The sequence below is a fragment of the Sinocyclocheilus grahami genome, unplaced genomic scaffold (genome assembly GCF_001515645.1).
Source record: "Sinocyclocheilus grahami isolate Dianchi unplaced genomic scaffold, SAMN03320097.WGS_v1.1 scaffold131.1, whole genome shotgun sequence".
Classification (NCBI taxonomy): domain Eukaryota; kingdom Metazoa; phylum Chordata; class Actinopteri; order Cypriniformes; family Cyprinidae; genus Sinocyclocheilus; species Sinocyclocheilus grahami.
Genome location: NW_015505310.1, coordinates 1,016,291 through 1,039,574, shown reverse-complemented (window position 1 = coordinate 1,039,574; position 23,284 = coordinate 1,016,291). Strand labels below are relative to the sequence as shown.

The window sequence follows — 23,284 nt, the reverse complement described above, 5'->3', positions numbered from 1 at the left end:
ATTTCAATAGATGCACTCAAATCATCCAATTTAGTAGGATGTCGGCAGAGTAATGCAAACTGGTTGTGACACTAAAACATTACCTTTTAAATTGATTGTAAGATTATAACTGTTTTCGGCTTCTTTTTTGTAGCCCTCTAGCATTGCATGGAAATGTTTATGACACAAATGCTTGTCATAAATGCTGACATAGCAAAGTATTGGGTAACTAAGCAATTATAATAGTAGATATGTTCAAGTCTAGACCACTGGGTCATGTAGATTTAAATTAAGATGTTAGTTTTAATTAATATTAGTATTAGATAATTTAGGAGGAATGCATACTTAATTTATTTAATAATGCAAATATAGATTGCAAAACAACTGTCCTATATATATATTATATTATAAAAAAATGTGTGATTGATAGGGGCCATAAGAGGCTATATATATACACACACACACACACACACACACATATATATATAGAGAGAGAGAGAGAGAGAGAGAGAGAGAGAGAGAGAGAGAGATTTATGGTGGTGTGTACTTGTGATATAATGCGCTGGAAGTATGTGCTTCAGGAAGAAGTGAGTTTGGCTGGAAAAACAAGCTGTTTCAGCAGAAGGAATTCCATAGAGAAAGTCCTCACACACTACACAGCCACTACCTGAGAGAGCCATCTGTGTCTCGACTAGTCGAGCCCCATGACAGTAGAGCCAGACTGTGTGGTTAGGGGTCAGTCCAGCCCTCTCAGACAAACACAATCACACTCACACGTTGTATCCCTGAACACCTGGTGGAAATGTGCATGTAGGCCAATGTATCGTGTTGGTGTTTGTAATACAACCAACCGCTCTTGTGCTCTCTCATATAGGTGTGCAGTCAGTCAGTGATCTGTTTGTCGAAGATTACAAGTGATTGGTGCAAACACAGCTAGCTGCCTGTGCTAGGACTTCAAGTATTTGAGGACCATGAGTGATTTAAGAGGATCAGCTCATCAGAGGTGACCAAAAGATGAGCTGTTTTATCAGACCAAAATAGAAACACGTGCTGCTGTTTGCAGAGCTCTAAATAATGTCGGCCATGCTGTCAACAGTCCTCATATATTTTTTTGTTTGTTTACCTTCCCTATGAAGACTTATTCAGAGGGATTTATGTGGATTGTTCTATTTTTTATTGTTAACCCAATTTGTGATTAATTCTCTCAGATTAAGGCATTACAAATGGCCTTTTTGTCCTTGAAAAACAAGCAGAATGAATTTAAAAACAACATTTGGACCAATTATTTTATGAACAGTTTACACAAAAATTCTTTATGGTTGTATTTTATTCTACACACCACACAAATAATAGCATGGCAGACTCGACTTCCAATTGATTTCTCTAGAGTTTGATGGTAGCTCTAGATTTCTCTAGAGTTTCAAGGTAATGGCATAAAACTCACAGAATATTGGACAAAAGCATAAAGAAATATAGGATAAAGTTATCTTTTGATTACACTCGAATAATTTATTGATACTTTTGAGTATTTAATTAAATACGAATGTACTTACACTACCAACAATTTTGAAGTCAGTATGTTTTAAATAGAAATTAATAGTTTTATTGAGCAAGACTAAATTGATTGAAAGTGGCATTAAAGACATTTATAATAATGTTAATATTTATTAAATATTTATATTTCAAATTAATGCTGTTCTTTTGAACTTTATAATGATCCTGGAAAAAAAAACGTATCACAGTTTCCACAAAAATATTAAGTAGCACTGTTTTCAACATTGATAGACATAGAAGAAATTGTTCTTGAGCATCAAATCAGCATATTAGAATGATTTCTGAAAGATCATGAGACACTAAAACTTTTAGCAGAGTAATGGCTGCTAAAAGTTTAGCTTTTTCTCAATTAAATATTAAAATGTATTAGAAAACAGCTTTAAATTCTAATTATATTTTATACATCACTATTTTACTGTATTTTTGACCAAATAAATGTGAATTTAAGAGACTTCTTTCAAAAACATTAAAATCTTAATGACTTCAGACTCATGAATGATCAAATCATTTCTGAGCATGTCATAATGCATCATGGGATTGGCTTTTCCATAAAGGATACATGCATTGCGTCAGAAATTGGCCAAAGCAAAGTATCTTAGGAAGCAGAGTAATTAAGATGCCTGCCTTTTGGAACAGATTTTGCATCAGGAGGGTGCATATGATGCCTAAAATGCTGCATCCGTGGGCAGTTCACTGGGTTTTGGAAGAGCGCTTCGGTTTCAACATTTTAGTCTAATGTGGTGTGCCATGTATCAAGTGTTATTTTTCTGTTTTGCAATCTCGTCAATCCACTACATCATACACCTATGCCATAAAGTCTCTCCTATCCCTATCTATGTCCTTCCTGTTTGCATTACACTCCTGTCAAACATGGACGCATCTTCCATTTTGCATGAAGAAGTCTGTAAAGGATGGATAGGATGTTGCCCTTTGACCTTTTCTACTGCATGCAGCATGATCTCCTCTGTTTCTGAGAGGGGAATTCATCATGCCAGCACCACTTGACCTCAGCACATGCGAGCTTGTGTGGAACAGATGGGACCAGGCAAGGGTTTGGGTCACAGCTGTGCTGGAGGCACTGCCCCCTGCTGATGTATCCTTGAGTCTCTTTAAAAAGCCCTCTACTGAGGTAAACCCCAAACTGCCTGCCAGTGTTGTTGTTGCTTTCTGTACTGTGCCCCCTGTAATGGCAGTGCAACAATGTTTTGGTTGGCATATTAGGGTTAATATGCATATCTATAGAGGTCTGATTCCTTGTTCCCTGCTCTATTTAACAGGAAGTGCCATGAAGTGCCAGCTTACATCGCATATACTAAAACATTGTGTCCAAAAAGCATGCTCTTCAGGATGCCAAAAGTCTGAATGAGCCTTTCTGACATAATTTTTTTGCACCTCAATTTGACTAATTTGACTTTGACTTGGTGGAACAAAACCGGTTTTGCATTCAGACACACACAAATGTGTTAAATGGAGCTGAAGGTATTATATATATTTTTTACTGTAACAGAAAGCAGCTTTTCCATACAATGAAATTGAATGGTGACCATGGCAGATTATTTTCAGTGAATAACTTAAATTTTAGTTCAGTTCTTCACACAAAGCTATGGCTTCAGAAGACTTGAAATTTATGGTGTTTTTTTCCCCCCCCTTTTTGAAGCTTGGCAGCCTTTGGTCCCAATCCAGTTCTACTGTGTGGAAGAGAGCAGCTTAACATCTGCTGAGCATCTCCTTTTGTGCCCCAAGAAAGAATGAAAGTCAAACAGGGTTAGAAAGACATGTGGGTGAGTGAGTGTGATGATGTTTCATAATTTCTGGGTGCACTATCCCTTTAATGCCTCCTGTGTTACAAAATGTGCCTTTTAATCTGCTATGTACTAGCCTTAGCAACAAAGGTTTAAGTATCTGGAATCTAGTCAGGGTTTTGATTCAATTACAGTTGAAGACTGCCTGCTGTGTGATGAATAAAATTCACATCTCTACTATAAATCCTCAAACATCAAAAAGAAGAAATCCGACTACATCCACACCCTCAGTTATGCTGGTCTCACTTCATGCAATTAAGCTCACCTTCTTCTACAGCAATTATCTTGATTTATAAAGATTCTCTCAGATGCTGTTGCTTCCGCCAAATGTTATGTAATGGAGTTTTGAGACAATTTTGTGTCACATAAAGCCTTAAACATTAATTTGAAAATCAGAGCAGTCTCTGTTTGTTTTTCCCTCTGATCTCTGTGGACTAATTTCCAGAATGGTTTGGTTCAGCTAATTAGCAATGGTAGAGAGAGAGAGAAATGGAGGGAGAAAGAGAGGGAGAGAGAGAGAGAGTGAACATGCAAAAAGAGTGGCTAGATGAAGATAAGATGTCCATAATTGATAGATATAAGATGTCCATAATTGTTCATTGGAAAGTGCAGTAATTGCATGTTGAAATTACTTTCTCTTTGTTTTTAGGATGGGTTGCTATAGAGATATTAGAAACTAAAGAAAGAAGAATTCTAGGGTTTATTATTTATCTGCACCTCTACTTTTGTCTCTCAGTTGTAAACTGACTGGGCAAAAAATTTCCAATCTAACACCCAGAACAAAAGATAAATGTGTATATTGGTGGCCATTTTATGGAGAGCTGTAGCTAAATGTACATTCCAAAATAAAATAAAACATAGAATAAACAAAATCAAACAAAACATGAAACACAAAACAAAAACAAACAAAACATAAAACAACAACAAACTAACAAAAAACAAAACAAAACATGAAACAAGCAAACAAAATAAAAAACATGAAACAAAAAAACAAAAAACAAAACAAAAACACATAAGACAAAACAAAGCAAAACAAAGTGGGGGGTTGGGGGTCATGTTCGCCCAGTTACTATGGCTGCTACACCCCTGCTAGCATTGGCACCACTTCAAAGTGATTAGATGTGGGTCCATATTTGTCTGTCCAAATTTTCCAGTGCCAAAGCACATCCTGCCTTCCCTGATGACTAGCCTCATATAACACCTATAGCTGATGAGTCCACCATGGACCCTGATGAAGGCAGAAGGATTGTATCTATAGGCTGCACTTAGAGATGGATGAGGCGCCACGCAGGGACGGTGGTAACTGCCCTACTTCTCACAATGAGTTTGGATTTGAATCTCAAAAGAATTGTTCCTAACCGACCTGCTCATTTCATTATAGTTCCTCATCCCAAGCTTCTACTGAGATTCTTTTGAATTATGGGATAGGATGCACAAATTTCCTATTCCCTCAATGGTGACCTCGTTTGGCTCCAGTTCATACTGCATACCATCATATTTAAATTCATGATCATTAAAGAATAACACTGTAATCTGATGCTATCTTTGAATCCTCAGAAAAAAAAAAACACATGTACACAACATTGCACTCCGGGTTCATGCTTTTCCAATATTTGCGAAGCTTTTGCTGCACACTGAGTACATCAGAAGCAGCTTCTTAATGATGAAAGTCTTTCACTGGCCTTGCAACTTTCCCTACACCCATAAAATTTTAACATTTCTAATTTATTATATATTAATTACCCTCTATTTATGCATTACGTAACAGCTTACGCGAACATCTCTCATGTAAGACCCTCATCATTTATTTACTGCCTTTACAAAAGTGACAGAGTCAGACAGACCATCACACACCATAATGAGATAAAGATTTGACAAAAACTGCTCACATATTCTCCGGGGGTAAAGTGAATGCTATCACTTATTCCGCCTGCTCCGGCCTGATTTTCCTGACTCTCTTTTCCCTCTAAGTATCTCCCGCTGATTGTTTTCCCTGCCGGCCTTGAGTTTTGTCCTCTCAGGTAAGTGTCCATGAGAGACGTGACACATTCAGCCTAATCAGCTCTAACAGGTAAAGGACAAAATAGTCCTTGTTTCTTCAGGAATTTAGGTTTAAGAGTTGAGCCGGAGATGCAAAAATCGAATCAAACGGCAACAGCGAGATCCTCCTCATCGGTGATGTAAAAATACCCCCTGTCAAGAAGCACACCTTGAGTGAGACAGATGGTCTATTGATTTTATTTGAAAGGCTGCCACATGTCCCTCTCTATTACACTGTCCTTCTTCCGGACTTTATCAACAGGATTTTAGTATTATTGTGACGGATACTGAGAGACATATGCACTCTCAACAGCTAGACAAACTGATTGTGTAAGCTAAAATACTGCATTAAAGCGTTATGGTAGTCATAACACACAAGGTGTCACAACCAAAGTGACTTACACCGCACTCAAGCTATACATTTTTTAGCAGTATGCATGTTCAGTGGGAACTGAACCATGACCTTGGCATGGTATGAAACATGCTGAACCAGCTGAGCTTAACATTGATGCCTGAGTCTTTGTGTAATAAAGGTACCCACCAGCTTGCCTGACACTCTATTTTAGTAAAATGCAGTGTACAATGCAATGAATGAATGATGTTTTTCATTGCAAATGAATCAAAAGTTGATACTAACAGATCAGCCATAATCTTTCTTTTAAAGGAACAGGTTACCCAAACATGCAGATTTGCTCATCCTCATGTCATTCCAAATTCATTTACATTCATTTCTTCTGTGCAATACAAGAGGATATATTTTGAAAACTGTTTTAGCTGTTTGTCTTTTTGGAGATTCAGAATTTTGGAGCCCACTGACTTCCACAGTAGACAAAAAGGGAGCGTGAAAATACTCCATACAACTCAACTGCTATATTGCAAGTCTTCTAAAGCCACACAGTCTTTTTTTTATAATAAACAGAGATATTTCAAAATCAAACCAAAACATTGATCAAAGCACACATATACAAATTTAATTAAATATGGTTACAACAAACATGATTGTTCCAGAGATAAAGGATGCTTGAAATGACATCAGGGTGAGTAAATGATTACAGACAGGTTTGGTTCCCATTGACTTCTATTGGATTTTTTGTCCATGCAACGAGTTAAAAGGAACCACAACTGTTTGGTTACCAACATTCTTCGTAATACAGTATATTTGTTTACGCTCCACAAAAGAGATAAATGCATACAATATTGAAATGACATGGGGGTGAGTAAATGACAGAATTTTCATTTTTGAAGATGACAGAAATTTCATCTCTTTCGAAAGTAAACACTTTCAAGATCCATTAGCGATTAAACCTGCCATCTTTTAATTTCGTAAAAGCCTAAACCTTAGAGAAATGTTTGAGTACAATATACAAAAAATCTCTTGATTTTTTTTTTTTACAGTTAACTAAGAGCTGTTCTATTTCTTTAAAATGTGCTGTTTCCAGCAGGGCGCTATTATAATTTGCTTGTAATTTCATCACGTGTTTAGCAGCACTGCTTGTAACACCATTTATCTAACCTTCATTAGCCCACGAAGGATTAATCTATGCTTATTACATTAATATTCACAGGATAGAGACTCTAAATCTATCTGTCTTTTTCTTTCTCAGGCGTTTCTATTGGGAAAGGCCCTGAAAGGTCATATTGAGACCCTCTCACATAAATCAATAGCTGTCACAATTGTAGGGTCTCTGTGAGCCCCCCTCGCCTCAGCGTGCTGCAGTCTGGGCCTGCATATTTCACACTCGCAGAGGTGTCACACAAGCATGTCTCAATCTCTTTTTCTGAGCCCGAGATGAACTGCTGTTCACCTCCTTGAAAAAAGCACTATCACTGTCAAAGCCAGGGATGCAACATGAAAAAGCCAACAGACCACATGCCTGTCAGCCTATCAAAGCCACATGGTAGGAAAACATCTGACAGGACTGTATCTGCACACCTGTGGGAAATCAGAGAGACTCTATTCACAAGGCTAAGCTACACCAAGGGATTATACACAACACAGCAGCTCTATGAGATACCCATTAGGCACGCAATTTAGAAAATGGGAGGATAACGTTGCATTTATATATAATTTTATATTTGAAAAAAGGCTGATAGAGCACAGTAAATGCTATACAGAGGCTCTATTGAGGGTAATGGCCAACTGTTAGCCAGCAGTACAAATTACTTTAAGTGAAGTATTGTACCTCACCATGCCTTTCTTTTATAGTTATTAATGGAAATATAATTTTTATTTTTAAATACAGCATAACACCTATTTTTCAGAAATCCAGAATAGCCTTGCACTGAGCCATGAATGGAAGTATGGTATTGCTTGTATACAGTATACAATCCATTCATTTTTTAAAGTTCTATAAACAATCCAAGAATGAGTAACTTACATTTTACACACAGTTTGGCCAATTATAGTTTAATTTTGCTCCACTAGCAAAATATTTACAAATAAAGCCAAAGCAGGATGTGTACTGACAGTCTGGAACATTGCAAACACTGATAAGCAGAGTAATACAAACACTGAAGTGTCTCAGTGCCTCCTATAACTAATAATACATATAATTAAACTGATTTATGGTTAATTTCAGGGTTGTATGGTTGTATACTGCCATTTATGAAAGCATTAAATTGATTTACAGAAATAAGAACTGAGATACGCTAATAGAATATTGAGCTGTGACACGAATGATTCTTAACTGGATTCTGTAACAGGGGTTTCATCCTGTAGGGAATCGGACACTAACTAAGCTTTTCTGAAAATGAGATTTAAAAAAAGACATGTCAGGTTTTGGATCAAAAATGTCAAGTAAAGCCTGAACTGAGCAAAGAGGTATAGAGACAATCCATTAAATCCTGAATATGCAGAAGATGCTTCTGCTAATTAAAGTAATATAAAAGTAAAAAGGCACGGGAGTTTTTTGCCAGCGTCCCATAAGGTGCTTTGTCTTGGCCAGACAGCGTGGTGCATTTCAGTGATAGCCGGAGTGAGATAGACACATTACACACGCAGATAGCTGCACTTGGACTCTTTGTGATGCCCATGTTTGATAGAGAACACAACACACTGCGTTGCAAATTAATCTCAAACAGCCGTATGGCTGTAAAGGGCAGGAATCACCCAAGCAACTGGAGTTATTTATAGTAATTATAACACGTGTTGTTACATCTGAGATGTGAGCTGATATATTTGTTTTAAATGGGTCAAATGACCTTTAAAATAACTACTTTGATACTTATCTGCAGGTACTATCAATGCACAGATTGTCACAGATGAAATATAAGATAGAACAACCCCTCTGTGTTTTTGTGAAGGAAGAGTACTGAGTATTAGACTCCTTTTTAAGTCGTAATTTATTGTTTTTTACATATATTACTATCAAATCGTATTGTGTTGTTGAAGATGAAACGACAGAACTTACACGCTACCCTTAAAAGGAATTTGATCTATGAAAATGATCAGAGGGAAATATTGATTTCCAATGCCCCCTAGTGTGGTAAGACGCTGATGTTTAATACAAACTTCGAAATCCAAGTTTTCTTTTTTAACAGCGAAAACCAGCAAAGCATATTCATCTGTTAATGGAGGTGTGATCATTTTGAACAACTCTGACTTTCTTGTATACTTAAGTATTAATGTATTATTGCTTAGAAATTTGATTTGAACTCTTCGATGTAATGCAGTTATGTATATTTATACATAATGTGCAAATGTGAACTGTTTGCCTGCAATATAAATTGCAGCACTAGTGCAGAAAAGCAATACTAATTTTTTCACCAACGATGGAGCGAAACAGCATATACTCTGAGATGGCTTCAAGGGAGAATGAGCCGTCACTGTCAAGATAAGTGTGTCTGTTTAGGGGGGAGGAGCAGCAAAGAGCCCAGTGAAGGACAGATAAAACATCTGCTTTGCACAGACAGAACATTTCCTCTTAAATTACCTCCCTACCTGACAGAGAAAATGTGATATCTTACTCTCCCTAACTCCCCAAAGCCTGAAATAAAAGCCTCTAACATGATGAGAACAGTTATGAATAGGACCATATGAGACTCTTATCAAGTGTCCGATTACCTTTGTGCTGAAAACACATCCATTTTCTGTCTCCTGGAACATTAATAACACAACGGAACAATTATACTCGTACAATGTTGCATATGGTACATCATTTTACATAGATGTGTATGCAGATAGGTGCAAGGAGAAGTAGGTGTCTAAGTATGAAACTGTGGTCAGTCTAAAGAATGATGGTAAATATAACAAATATAGTGAAGCCAATCACTATCTAAGTGATATGAAGGTAACTGAAGCCACATCTGTCGTAGACAAAGGGTATTAAAAAGCTACTCTGGTTTCCTAAGAAGCTGCAAAAGAAGTCATAAAATATTCAGCTGGTAAATTACTTGGAAGTTTTAAGACTTGGTAAACAAAGCGCTGCCTGCTTTAATTTAGCAGTTACGTAATTAAGAGATCTTCATAAAATAGTAACAATCAAATCCTATTGTTGCTGTAGTAAGAATAGAGGTTCAAAAGAGCCCAGTGTGTCTCATTTTGCACACACCGTGATTTATGGATTGCTTCTACAAGTTCAACTCTGTAGGTCTGTTTTTTATTCCCCATGGGTGATACAAAAAAATGTTGGGTAAATTACTATTGGTGATACTACAACAAAGTGCGCAACTGAGTGATTTTTTAGCAGTAAGTCTGCAGCACGACAAGCAACGTTTACATCCCAGTGTTTTGCAACTGGAAACTTGCTTTTCTTTATCTTATTTTTACCGTTTAATTTGTCCAACTGGCATCTGCATCATTTAAACTAGATGAACAGCACTGGTTTAACATTTCTTTGGTTTGCTTAATGACTCATGCATAAATTGTAATTTTCTTAAATATAGCATATCTCACCATTTCAGAGCCTATCTTTCATTTATATATCTTATATCATGGAATAAAATTAATGAACACAACAAACATCAACAGCAAGCAATAATCTAATCCCAATTTAACTCACAAAGCTCTGGCATATGCACTGATCACTTAAGAATTTCACCTAACATGCTTCCAGTGCAATCCAGTGATTCCAGTGCAACTAAAACAATTCAATTAACAACCATCATAAATGTAAAGAAAAGTATTGGACGTCTTATGTGAGCAGAGTCTTACCTGCAAATGCCCCTGGTACATATTTAGTGGAGAAGGTCCCAGACTATGGATTGCAGTTAGATGAACGCAAGAAATATGATGACTCTTCTAATGTTCATGCGTGCGAGAGTGTTCTAAAAAGTACTGAAAGAACTGCTCTTGAAATTGAGTCCAGTTAGGGAAGCCGACACACCGGAGCTGTCTCGTGAACCAAGTGCTGAATTGACGCGCACGCGATGGCTTTCTTCACAGACGCACTTAATAAGGCGAGGATGCTTGAGCGCAGCTGCTTGCGAGCTTCACGCGCGCCGGCGAGTCTCTTCACTAAGTTGCTGAGGAGCGCGAGAGATGCGCTGAACGCTCGAGGATCGTGCCTACGTCATAAGCTCAGCCCCGGTGTGGCTCTGTGGGTTTTATCGTAGTTGGTCTGTTTCTTCAGCAATTCCTCCCTCCTTTATCAGACACACACTCTCTCTCTCCTTGTCGACAGTTCGTCCCCTCCTCTTCCCAGCCCAACGGATTTAGGCGGAGCCGGTTCCGTCATTCACAGATGCTCAGTCCAGGTGTTCTCATCGTTTTAATGTTGTTCAGCTAGCAACTAACTTACTAAATCAAGTGAATATAATGTCTCGGTCCTCCTCTTCGTGTGTTGTTGTTCTTCTTAGCTTCGGAGCAAGGAGGCGCCACTTGAATTTGTTTTGTTACATAATACAGTATTCAGTTGCCAGAGGTGTGAACATAGCAGCAGAATGAACAACATGCAAAATAAAAATATATTGTAACTTTTTTTTTTCTAAAGGTAAGAGGTATTTTTGACTTCCCTAAGGAAAAAGCATGTAAATTATAGGCTATGAAATTGTATCAAATTATTGATATCACAAAATAAATTGCACATAATAAAATGCACATAATATGGAACGATTGATCATTTAAAATGTTTTAATTATCAAATACATTTTTATTAATTGAATATTTAAACATACTCAAAATGTGTATATACATACACCGTTGTGTTTTTTAGTATTTTTCCAGTATTTATTTTGAAATAAATAGATTTCTTTGTGAGTATAAAAGTCTTTTTACAGTCATTTTTGATCAATTCAATGTATTTTATATCATATTAATCTTGTATAATTATAGAATATTAATCTTCTTTGTAGTTGTATTTCCCCAAAGATTTTAATTGATTTTAATTAAACGTGAAAGTCATGACTGATTAAGGCCATATTCAAACATGTCATGTTATACAACTTTTCTGTGTCCATCATTTAATTTGTCACAATAATGTATTTTTACTTTTTCAAATCAATTTTCTTCACCAGTTAAAAAAACCAAATCTAACTCTGGCACCACGCTGACTTTAATTTTAAAAAATGATGTTTCTTAGTAATTTAATTTTTTTTAGTAATTTAAAATGTACACAAAAAAATTTATGTTGTAAGCAAACTAAAGATATTAACACAAAGATTCATCCTGACTTCTAAAAACACTGGCATTATATTTTATATCATATTAATCTTGTATAATTATAGAATATTAATCTTCTTTGTAGTTGTATTTCCCCAAAGATTTTAATTGATTTTAATTAAACGTGAAAATCATGACTGATTAAGGCCATATTCAAACATGTCATGTTATACAACTTTTCTGTGTCCATCATTTAATTTGTCACAATAATGTATTTTTACTTTTTCAAATCAATTTTCTTCACCAGTTAAAAAAAACAAATCTAACTCTGGCACCACGCTGACTTTAATTTTAAAAAATGATGTTTCTTAGTAATTTAATTTTTTTTAGTAATTTAAAATGTACACAAAAAAATTTATGTTGTAAGCAAACTAAAGATATTAACACAAAGATTCATCCTGACTTCTAAAAACACTGGCATTAAAGGAACTACATGGTTTGGAGGGTTCTTATCCTATTAACAGAAGTCAATTCTGTTAAAAAAGAGAATCTCTTCGAGAGAATGGAACAGTTCTTAAAATGTAATATTTTATTATCAGAGACTAAATGAAAAATATACGCCCTCTATTCAGTTCATAAAGAATGGTGATTAGATTAATGAAATATTTATAAGAGAGGGCAAGAATAGATATCTTCATTTATTCAAATAATGTGTCTGCAGTAAGATTTTTACAATACTCAATACAAGAGTATGATAAATATGACCGTTATTTAAAAAATGTAAGACTCAGCTCTATTTTTGTCCATTCCATTCTATCTGATGTACGATATTAGCTTTACATACACTGTCATATTATACTGTTGACAAGTAACTGAATCTATATAGGGAAGCTTCATGGGTTGGGTTAGTATTCTGCCCTTAAATAGAGTCTGACAGCTGTCTAAAAGGTATTCATTGTTTTCTGTCAACATAACAGCATAATCATTTATCCCATATGAGAGTCAGAGACCTACCTGTGTTTGCTGTCTGTGTTTGTGTGGCCTGCTGCTTGGTTATAAGGACATGTGATGTCAGTGACAGATCTATGGTGCATGGCTGAGAGGGGTTTAGCTCCAAGTAAGGGTCCCCAGGCCTGGACGGGAATACTGATGTCACTCAATGACACTCCAGGCTTGCAAGCAGACCAGGACCAATGGAAAAAGTGACTGTATCCAGTGACATCACTAGGTCTGGGTGAGCTGTGGAAAAAAACAAAAACAGAATACACAGAAGTGACATCTTTTTTGATCACTCTCAGGAAAAAAGGTACAAAGCTATTACTAGGGTGGTAGGCTACCCTAGAGTACAAAAACTAAACGTTTTTTGTTCCTTATTTACCCTAAAGGGGAAGTCGTGGACTCATAACCCAAAGGTTGCGAGTTCGAGTCTCAGGTCCGGCAGGAATTGTAGGTGGGGGGAGTGAATGCACAGCGCTCTCTTCCACCTTCAATACCACGACCGATGTGCCCTTGAGCAAGGCATCGAACCCCCAACTGCTCCCCGGGCGCCACAGCATAAATGGCTGCCCACTGCTCCGGGTGTGTGTTCACTGCTGTGTGTGTGCACTTAGGATGGGATAAATGCAGAGTACTAATTTCTAGTATGGGTAACCATACTTGGCCACATGTCACGTCACTTTATAAATGGTATGTATTAGTACCTTATTTAATTTATGCTTTGGTAACAACTTAATAGATCTGCATGCATCTGAGTACAATATGCTGCTCTCAGATTTCTATTTTGACAGCATAAATAGAAAGATGAAAATTACAAATGAAAAGTTAGTTTTGTTCAAAATCAGTGATCTAAGGAAAGCACTTTTGCTCAATTCAGCTGGCACTTCTCAACCCACTTCTTGTTTTCTGACAAATACTTGAACTTTGTTTTCATCTTTTTTCTCACATTTTTCATCCATTTTTGCAAAAAGGATACAAAGGAGAATTGTTTTAACAATTATTGCTGCAATAATCATGGTAGGTATTTTGGCTGTCTAACATGACTTTTTGTCATAGATGTGAGGAAAAATATTATTTTGATGAACAGTTGCTCCCTTTATCTGAGTAGTATAATGTAGATTGATGTAATATAAAGCTATTAAACACACTATTCATAAAAAATGTTTCCCAAAAATGCATTCTGTTGCTTCAGGAACAAAAACCCCTCTCAGCCATGCACCAAATCTCTCGTAAATGTCACCAATATGTCACTGAAGATCATTTTAAAACAATAGCTCTCTGGAAATGGATAAACTGATTAGGAGACTGCAGTAATTGTCAGTCGTGTTGTAACTCAGTACGCTGGAGGGATTTCTTAGACGTCCTGTACTCATTAAAAAGGAGGGCATGATTTATTATGGTCTATAATTGCAATACTGAATCATAAACGATTGTTGCTTGTGCATGTTAAATTTGAGTGATCTTTTGTCCTGTTTCCAGTCATGTAGTACTGTAACGTAAGACTGATGATCCTGCTCGATTATTGATCGTAAAAACAAACAGAGAAAGCATCAACCCGATACGAATAGTCCCTGAGTCGAAATTTATGTAACTAAGCGAAAAAGAGGAAGAGAGATGCTTGGACTATCTATCACGGTAATGAATACTGTCTGCCTACCAGACCAAAGTTTGAAAGCTAATTTCATTCACCACTGATGCTTTAAATGAATAGTTATGACAAGTGCAACAGCAGGTCTTGCTTTTACAGCTTGTTATTGCTTTATGTATTTTGTGGGATCTTGTCAAATCCCTCTACCGGCTTTCAACAGTATTTAAACATTATAAGACAGCAGCTGAAGCCATTAATATCACTTTATTACACAGTTTATTTTTGAATCTTAAACTGTAGCTACAAATGTTAAAGGGATAATTCACCCAAAAAAGGACATTTTGTCAATAGTTCCTCATGTTGTTCCTCACCAGTTGTGATTGCCAGAACTTTACCGTAAAATATAGTAATAACATTATAGGTTTTATAGAATTAACCTACATGTACAGTAAAAAAAATATCATATATCATTAACTGATGATATATGATGTATATATTATGCAAATATCGATAAATGATATAATGTAAATATTCTAAAGTAAGTAACTAATCATTTAGCAGTATTTTACTGTAAAATTGCAGGAAATGTCCAGTTTTTCACTCTATATAATAAAGGAATTTACCGTTAACCAATAAACATTTTTTTGGACAACAGAGATGGACAAAAATGATTGAAATATTCTACAAAAAATATATATTTATGTTTTTGTGGTCTGCTGATGAAAGTGAGTGATACAGGTTTGAAACAGCATGACAGGTAATACATACTGTTCCTTTAAATAGAGACCAGGAAACTACAACAGGGACTCTATGTATAGTCTATATATCAGACACAATGAGCTTCTTCTACTGTCAATCAGAATTGGCCCTGTGACCTCCCCACCAGCACCCTGACAGAGCCATAATTAGCTGTCTGCTGTCTATAATACCTCACACCTCAGCACACTCAGATGGCATGTACACATAAAAAGAGTTAAGTGTATCCCCGCCATCATTTGCTTGAAGCCTCCACATCTGACAAACAAACTGTAAACAATGTCACTGTTTTAAATTACATTTTTATCATCTCTCTGCTCCATTTAATGCATTTGAAGTATTTTTGTATTTCTCTGGGGCAAATGACAGCTTTGCTTCATTTGAAAGCAATGATAGTAAGACAAAAATGAAAGTTGGACTGAGAGGGAACTGTGGATCTTGAGGGATTTAGAGCCCATGATCTCATTTCCTAGTGTATTTTTAAAGCCCAGATGATCCATCTTGGGTCCATAAATCTCTCTTGCATTGAAGAGAACCATGAAGCACCTTGCGAAAGCTTGACGCGAGGAGTGCAGCGCTACTAATGAACTTTGAAATGGGACTGAACGGCAAGGGCTATCAATTATAATAACAGCCTCCCCTCTTCCAGACAGAGCAGCATCCGTCCCCATTATGGTCCAACACCTCCACCATGTTTAGCCTCATTAAGCAACTCTCCTCAATAAAAACGAGGGCCAGAGGCCTCATCACACGGTTGCACTGCTTGAAGTTGATAGATTCACATTTTGGCAAAGTCACATATTTATATACCCTGGCATATTTTAATATCATTATGACAAATGTCCTCAAAACTCCTGTAATGTCAGTAACAACGCTCACCGAAAGACATGTTCAACTATAGATTTGAAGTCAATACAAGGAAAAAGGAGACCACTTAAAAATATAGGTAAAAAATTCAACTTTAAAAAGTGTCATGTTGATTTCATAAAAGTAAAGCGCCTAAAAAGGGTAAAAATGTTTTAAGAGAAGTTTAATTTAATAACTCTACAAATGTCATATGCTGTAACAAACAAGTCAAAAGTAATATCATATTTTCCTTACACATTAAATTATTATGGTAACATTTATTAATAACATATTGGCTGTTTATTAATACATATAAAGCACATATTCTGCATGACCATGTCCTACTGTCATGAATCCAGTCCATGAACTTCCATCTGCTAGCCATCAGAGGTCACCCTTTCCATTTTCATTGACTCTCGCACTACACACTGTTGCATATCATCCCGGACTACATATCCCATCATTCATTTTACTGATTGCACACAGCTGTTTCATATCACTCACTCACTATATGACACTCACTCAAACTACCATTCTCTGCTGAGTATTGTTTAGCCTGTACCCTGTTCCGAGTCTCTGTGTTTCCTTGTTTTGCCTTGCCTTGCCTGTTTTCTCGGTTTCTGATCCTTGCCTGTTTCCCTGGATTTATCCCTCTCGTCTCGCCCCTGTGATTCTGTCTGCCGATCGTTGACCTATGCTAGCCCTAGGACTATTCTTGTGTTTTGCCCGCCATATACCTGTTTGCCATTGTTCGACCCTGCCTGTTACGACCACGTCTCTTAAATAAAAGCTTGCAGATGGATCCACACGTCTCACGTCTCATCAGCCCTGTTACACCTACATCCCTAATCCTACCCAATAGCTAAACTTAACAACTACCTATAAATAATCAGCAAATTAAAAAAAAAAGCGAGAACTGGACCTTAAAATAAAGTGTGACCATTATTATTTACAAATTAATAAAAAGTACTTTAAGGGAATTTTTGTTACAAATATCATAAATCATTCATTTATAAATATTTTAAATAAGGTTTTGAGGATTCACACCACACTGTATTCTTTTATATTTATCATATTGGTTGGATCACATGACTTAAACACACCACATTACTTTGATTTGGAAAATAAATGTCTTTCTATTAATTAATAAGCAATGAAGCATTTTATTCTAAGGGAAAAATATTTATAAGAATAAAAGTATTAAAATGTATATTTTTTTCATTATGCTAACAGGACCGTTGTATCAGTTTTACTTTCAAATAAAATAACTTTAAAAAACAACGCATTTTAATTGAGAAAATCTAAAACACTCATAATAGAAATTGAAGATGTTGTATGTATGAACTGCTTTTTTAGTGTATTTTTAAATAAATCAAGCGATATGACAAGAGAAAGACATATCATCGACCCTGCTTTTACATATTTCAGCAATTGATGTAAAGCAAAAACACACAGGTTTACCATCTTTGCTCCCTTCTGATAATCGAAGGCTTCTTTGTTGGCCCTTAGGACTGAGACAAGCTTGTACATGTTGCTGTGATAGAGAGACAAAATTGGACAGGCAATTAGTCATGATTAGTCCTTAGCAACCAGCAATTAATTATCGGGTGACACATTCGTAAGGCCTACTTCAAGAGGTAAGAAAACTTTTTAAGACCAGAGCAAGCAATATTTGACACGGAATTGAGAGCATGGATACCCACATACTGCAAAACATAGATACATTAAACATGGCCAGAGGAATACTCTGCATATGGAGTCTAATCTACATGATAAATTATCATGTCGAGACAATACTCTTTATTACAGCCGCTGAGGAACAAAAGCACACTGCTGAGATGAAAGGGATCTGAAAGCAAGATATTACAGTAGACGCATTACATTAAATATATCACAAAATAATGTAAGATGATATATGTGGCTAGTTTATAAAATTAAAAGTGAAGTGGGTTGCCAACTATGGCATTAATTTCGTAGAGTTTGCAGACTGTTCCAGTGACTACAAAGCAATGGAGAGGCCTCAAGGGACAAAGCTTTTCGCGTAGCCGATGGTTCAGCACGACTGAGGACCAAGGTGGAGCTGGCGGGAGGAAGGAGCCCAATGTAGCCGGTGGGACGGAGCGACAAGGCGCAGCCAGAGGGATGCCAAGGATTCGGGAGGCCAGGTTGAAGCCGAGGGCACTGGCGACCGAGACGGAGATCCGGGGCAGAGCCGAAGCGACTGAGGACCAAGGTGGAGCTGGCGGGAGGAAGGAGCCCAATGTAGCCGGTGGGACGGAGCGACAAGGCGCAGCCAGAGGGGAGGAGTCCAGAGGCGATGGCGGGTCGACGCCCGACCAAGGCGGAGCCTGAGAGACGAGGGAGCCCGGTGGAGCGGATGGATCGACGGTTGACGGTGGAGGCGAGGGAGCTAGGAGCCGAGGTGGAGCCACTGGGTCTATGGGCCGAGGCGGAGTCCGGGCCTCGGAGGCTGGAGGCGAAGGTGAGGGATACTCCGACCCTGGTGACGCTGGAGAATGGCAGTCCCGCGGGGCTCGCACCACAATGATGGTGGGCTGAGGGCGAGCAGAGGGGCTGCCAGCTGACAGCGTTGGAGGAGGCTGGAGCGGGTGGGAGGGTGGGCATTTTCGAGGAGCGGCCACTGGAGGGCGCTTTCTAGGAGCAGGCACTGGAGGGTGCTTTCTAGGAGCGGGCACTGGAGAGCACTTTCTAGGAGCGGGCACTGGAGAGCGCTCTGAGCTGGATTCGGTGGCTGGATCACTCCCCTCTTTGTTTTGGCCCTTTTGCCACGCCAAATTCAGCTCACCCTCAGCCGCGATGCAGGGGGCGGAGCTCCACTCTGCACTCACACCGTCCACGGCTTGCTCCCTTGTGGTGGGCACTGTCGCCGGCTCTCGCACCTGGTCTGACGGGTTGGGCTCATCTTCCGGGGCGATCCCCTGCTCAGTCGCTTGGCTTTGCTCTGGCTCATGGATCGCGGCGGGAAATGGCTCTCCATCATCGGTGGGCTTAGGTTGATGCTCCGTACCATGGGGAGATGGTGGGCTGAGTTCTGGGACCGGAGTGGTGAGATCATCCACGGGGCAGATAGTGAGTGGCGACCCGTTTCTGGCTAGAGTCCACTCCACGAAGGCGGCGAATTCCTCCCGAGGACCATCTTCGGACGACACGTCGTCCTGGTAGCTGGTGATGTTAGCGACCAACAGGAACAGTTTGGTATGGTCCTCGAGAGCTTTGTCTCCCTGCTCCAGCAGGAGGAGGAGGAATTCGGGGCGAGTGAATGGACCCATGGGGAATACACAACTGAAACAAAAAACTGAGTAAAAACAGAAACAAAATGGAGGGGAAACATGCAATTTAAACAGTTTTTTAGGTCGGTTATTCTGTCACGGGCGGGTGTGCTAGAGTTCAGGCAGGACGATGAAGATGATGAATACAATAATATTTAAAGGAGTCATATGATGCGATTTAAATTTTTCCTTTCTCATTGGAGTGTTACAAGCTCTTGGTGCATAAAGAAGATCTGTAAAGTTGCAAAGACTAAAGTCTCAAATTCAAAGAGATATTCTTTATAAAAGTTAAGAGTCAGCCACACCTTCTAACATGCCCTCACATACCTACATCACTATCTTGGAAGATTTGCATAACGCCGCCCAAATGTTCACGCAAAGAAAGAAGGTGTAACTTTTATTCTCACTGTAGTATTGTTGCCGCCACCGCCGCCATGTCGTGAAGGCACTGTGTGCTTCGTTGTGAAAGCGAAACTACTTTGTTTGGCTGTCGTGAAGACGCTGTGTGTTTCGTTGTGAAAGCAAAACTACTTTGTTTGGCCGTCCAAAAGAGGACGATATCTGCTTCGTCATGCTTGGAGATGATCCGTGCTGGTCGCCGAGGAAATACTTCAACTTCGCGCTGTGGATCGCCGGATCAGCTTTCACCGTGGACGAAGCGGAGTCCAGCCCGGGGTCGTCACATGTGGTTGCGGCAGGCATCACAATACGGTAAGGGACGTCACACGCTTGAGGAATTTGGCCAATCCCAAAGCACTGGATAGCTGGCCAATCAGAGCACTTTGTAAAAATCGACGCATTTCAGAAAGGCGGGGCATAGAGGAGAAACAATAATATACAGTATGTGGAAAATAATGTTTTTTTTAACCTTAAACCGCATAAACACATTTCATTACACCAAATACACAAAATAATGTTATTTTTAGCAGCATCATCATATGACCCCTTTATTAAATCCACAACAGATAATCCAGACAGTGTAATCACACGTAGCACAAGGAGTAGAGTAGACATCAACAATAACCGACAAACTAGAATATAAGAGACAGGAACTGATATAGGGCAGATAACGAGGGGCAGACAGGTGAGCACAATGAGGTTATTAACTAATAATGAGAACAGGAACAACCAAATAAGGACACAGAGGGAGAAACTACAATCAACAGTCCACAGGGGTGTGACATAATCAAGCTCTAGAATGACAAAAATGCACCATAAAACTATCATAAAATTGGCCCTTGTGTGTTGTATCCAAAGTCTTCTGAAACCATAAAAAAGAAACAAGCTAAGATAATGTCATAATTCACATAAAATCTTCTTGATATCTGCCTTAGCTTTTTTTGGCACCTTCATGAAAGCAGAAGAAATGTTTTATTATGAACTATTTATTTTTAACAAATCGGCTGATTCCATTCACAAAGCCAGTTTGAATGATTCATTCAGAGATTGGACTCACTGATTTAAAGGGATTGTTCACCCAAAAATGAAATTGTCATCATTTACTTCAAGTTTACCTTCAAGTTGTTCAAAACTGTAAGTTTCTTTTATTTGTTGTGCACAAAAGAATATTTTTTGAAGAATGTTGGTAACAGTTGCTGGTAGTTATGGAAGTCAATGGCTACCGTCAGGTCTTTGGTTTGAACTACCCCTTTAAGAATCCATTTGAATTCATTAGAATTTGTATTCCGGTCTGTTTTTCACACACACACACACACAAAACTTGTTTTACTTCAAAAGACTTGAAATATAGTGCACATGTCGTGCCACTTTTATGAGTTGTGTATGGTGATTTTGCCTCCTTTTTTGAATCTTCGGTCCTCATTCATTGTAACTGCATATTAAAAGAGCAACAAGTACATTGTTCAACATTTTTTCTTTTGTGTTCCATGGAAGAAGGTCATAGTCATAAAAAGTTTGGGACGACATAAGTGCGAGTACTCTAAATAACGACAGAATTATTTTTGGGTGAACTGTTCCTTTAAGGCATTTCCAACAAACAAATAAGGAGTAGAAGCGATGTGATTCAATATTACTATGACCTCCTGTCAAGAGATGTAAAATCAGGACATGTTAAATTAACACACACTAAGCTGTCCTGAACAGCTGTATGCTGTCCATGTAAATTAAGACAAGATTTGTTCAAGTGTTACTCCATCAGCTTTAATTTTAGTGCTTGAATGCAGATGTATGTTACACAACCACACCATAGACTTGAGGCAGAAAATAATAAGGGAATGTTCTCATTAGTGAAGAGGTAGAGAAGGCCAGAAGGTGGCTCAATTATAATACCTACAATTGACACAAAAGTGAAAGACAGTATCGTTATGCACTTGAACTGTGCAAAGCTTTTGGGTCTGACTGCCTCTTAATTTTGGACTGTTTCTGTGACAGTGCCTTACCCTTCAGTTTCATAGCTTTGGCATTCCCAAATCTTATTGCATCTTTCTCACTGTGATGCTGTATAAAGGCATGTAATACCTTTGACGAAGAGACTCTTTTTGTTAGGTGTACAGTGGATAAGGCCCTTAGAACTGTCCAATAATCTAAATAAACATCCAGTAATACTGATAAAATAATCCTAAAAAATGCTAATATGGACTAATAGCATAGTTCCCCCCTCACATTTGGCCGATTTGTTTTGTGGATTAAGGCCTCAACAGAAAAGAAAAAAAGTCACATTTGATTCATTTTTGCAATTTGAGTGTGAATGGTCACTTGAACTCAATTATGTCATGATTCTAAGATTGATTTGCTCTTGGCCTGAATTATGAAATCGTTTATGGCAAAGCACTGTTATGTTTAAAGAAAGAAAGAAATTAATTACCTACTAATATGGCAGCAAAATGATTAATCGCGATAATCACATTCAAAATAAAAAGTTTATGTTTACATACTATATGTGTGTGTGTGTGTACTGTGTATATTTATTATGTATATATAAATACACACACATATATGTATATATTTACATTTATATTTTTGTTTGTACAGTAAGAGTATATATATTTATACTTGTATATCATTTATATTATATATACATATACATTTTTAGATATAAATCTTATTTTTCCTTAACATATACATGTATGTTTGTAATGGGCCAAAATACCAGCAACAGTGTGTGAAGACTTACAGAAAACGTTTGACCTCTGTCATTGCCAACAAAGGGTATATAACAAAGTATTGAGATGAAATTTTGTTATTGACCAAATACTTATTTTCCACCATAATTTGCAAATCAATTCTTTAAAAATCCTACAATGTGATTTTCTGGATTTTTTTTCTCTCATTTTGTCATAGTTGAGGTATACCTATGATGAAAATTACAGGCCTCTCTCATCTTTTTAAGTGGGAGAACTTGCACAATTGGTGGCTGACTAAATACTTTTTTTCCCCACTGTATATACATAATAAATATTCACAGCACACATGTTTGTATTTATATACATTATAAATATTCACAGCACACACACATATAGTATATGTAAACATAAACTTTTATTTCGAATGCGATTAATTGCGATTAATCGTTTTGCAGCCCTAATAAATAAATTAAATAATTAATTGGTAATTTGGTATTTTGGTATTAATTTGGTTATAAGGCTTGGTATTTAACAGGATTTTGGTATTAAAGGGGTCATATGATGCTGCTAAGAAGAACATTATTTTGTGTATTTGGTGCAATGAAATGTGTTTATGTGGTTTAAAGTTCAAAAGACACATTATTTTCCACATACTGTACATTATTGTTTCTCCTCTATGCCCCGCCTTTCTGAAACGCGTCGATTTTTACAAAGCTCATCGGTCTGAAAAAGCGAGGTGTGCTCTGATTGGCCAGCTATCCAGTGCGTTGTGATTGGCTGAATACCTCAAGCGTGAGACGGAAATGTTACGC

The 23,284-nt window shown here is 37.7% G+C and overlaps 1 protein-coding gene across 2 annotated transcripts in view; it reads right to left on the bottom strand.

The window, feature by feature from the left end:
• pex5la (peroxisomal biogenesis factor 5-like a) overlaps nt 1-11,063 on the bottom strand; it is an 83,583-nt gene extending 72,520 nt beyond the window's left edge. Inside the window, exons 1-2 of one of the 2 annotated variants that reach the window (XM_016279504.1) lie at nt 10,528-11,063; nt 9,439-9,471 (exon numbers count right to left, since the gene is read on the bottom strand). In XM_016279504.1, coding sequence (XP_016134990.1) covers nt 9,439-9,471; nt 10,528-10,548 — 54 coding nt within the window. In that variant the 5' untranslated portion in view covers nt 10,549-11,063. The remainder of the gene's footprint in view (nt 1-9,438; nt 9,472-10,527) is intronic. The other variant, XM_016279505.1, reaches the window with a different exon arrangement.
• Nucleotides 11,064-23,284: the final 12,221 nt, after the last annotated feature.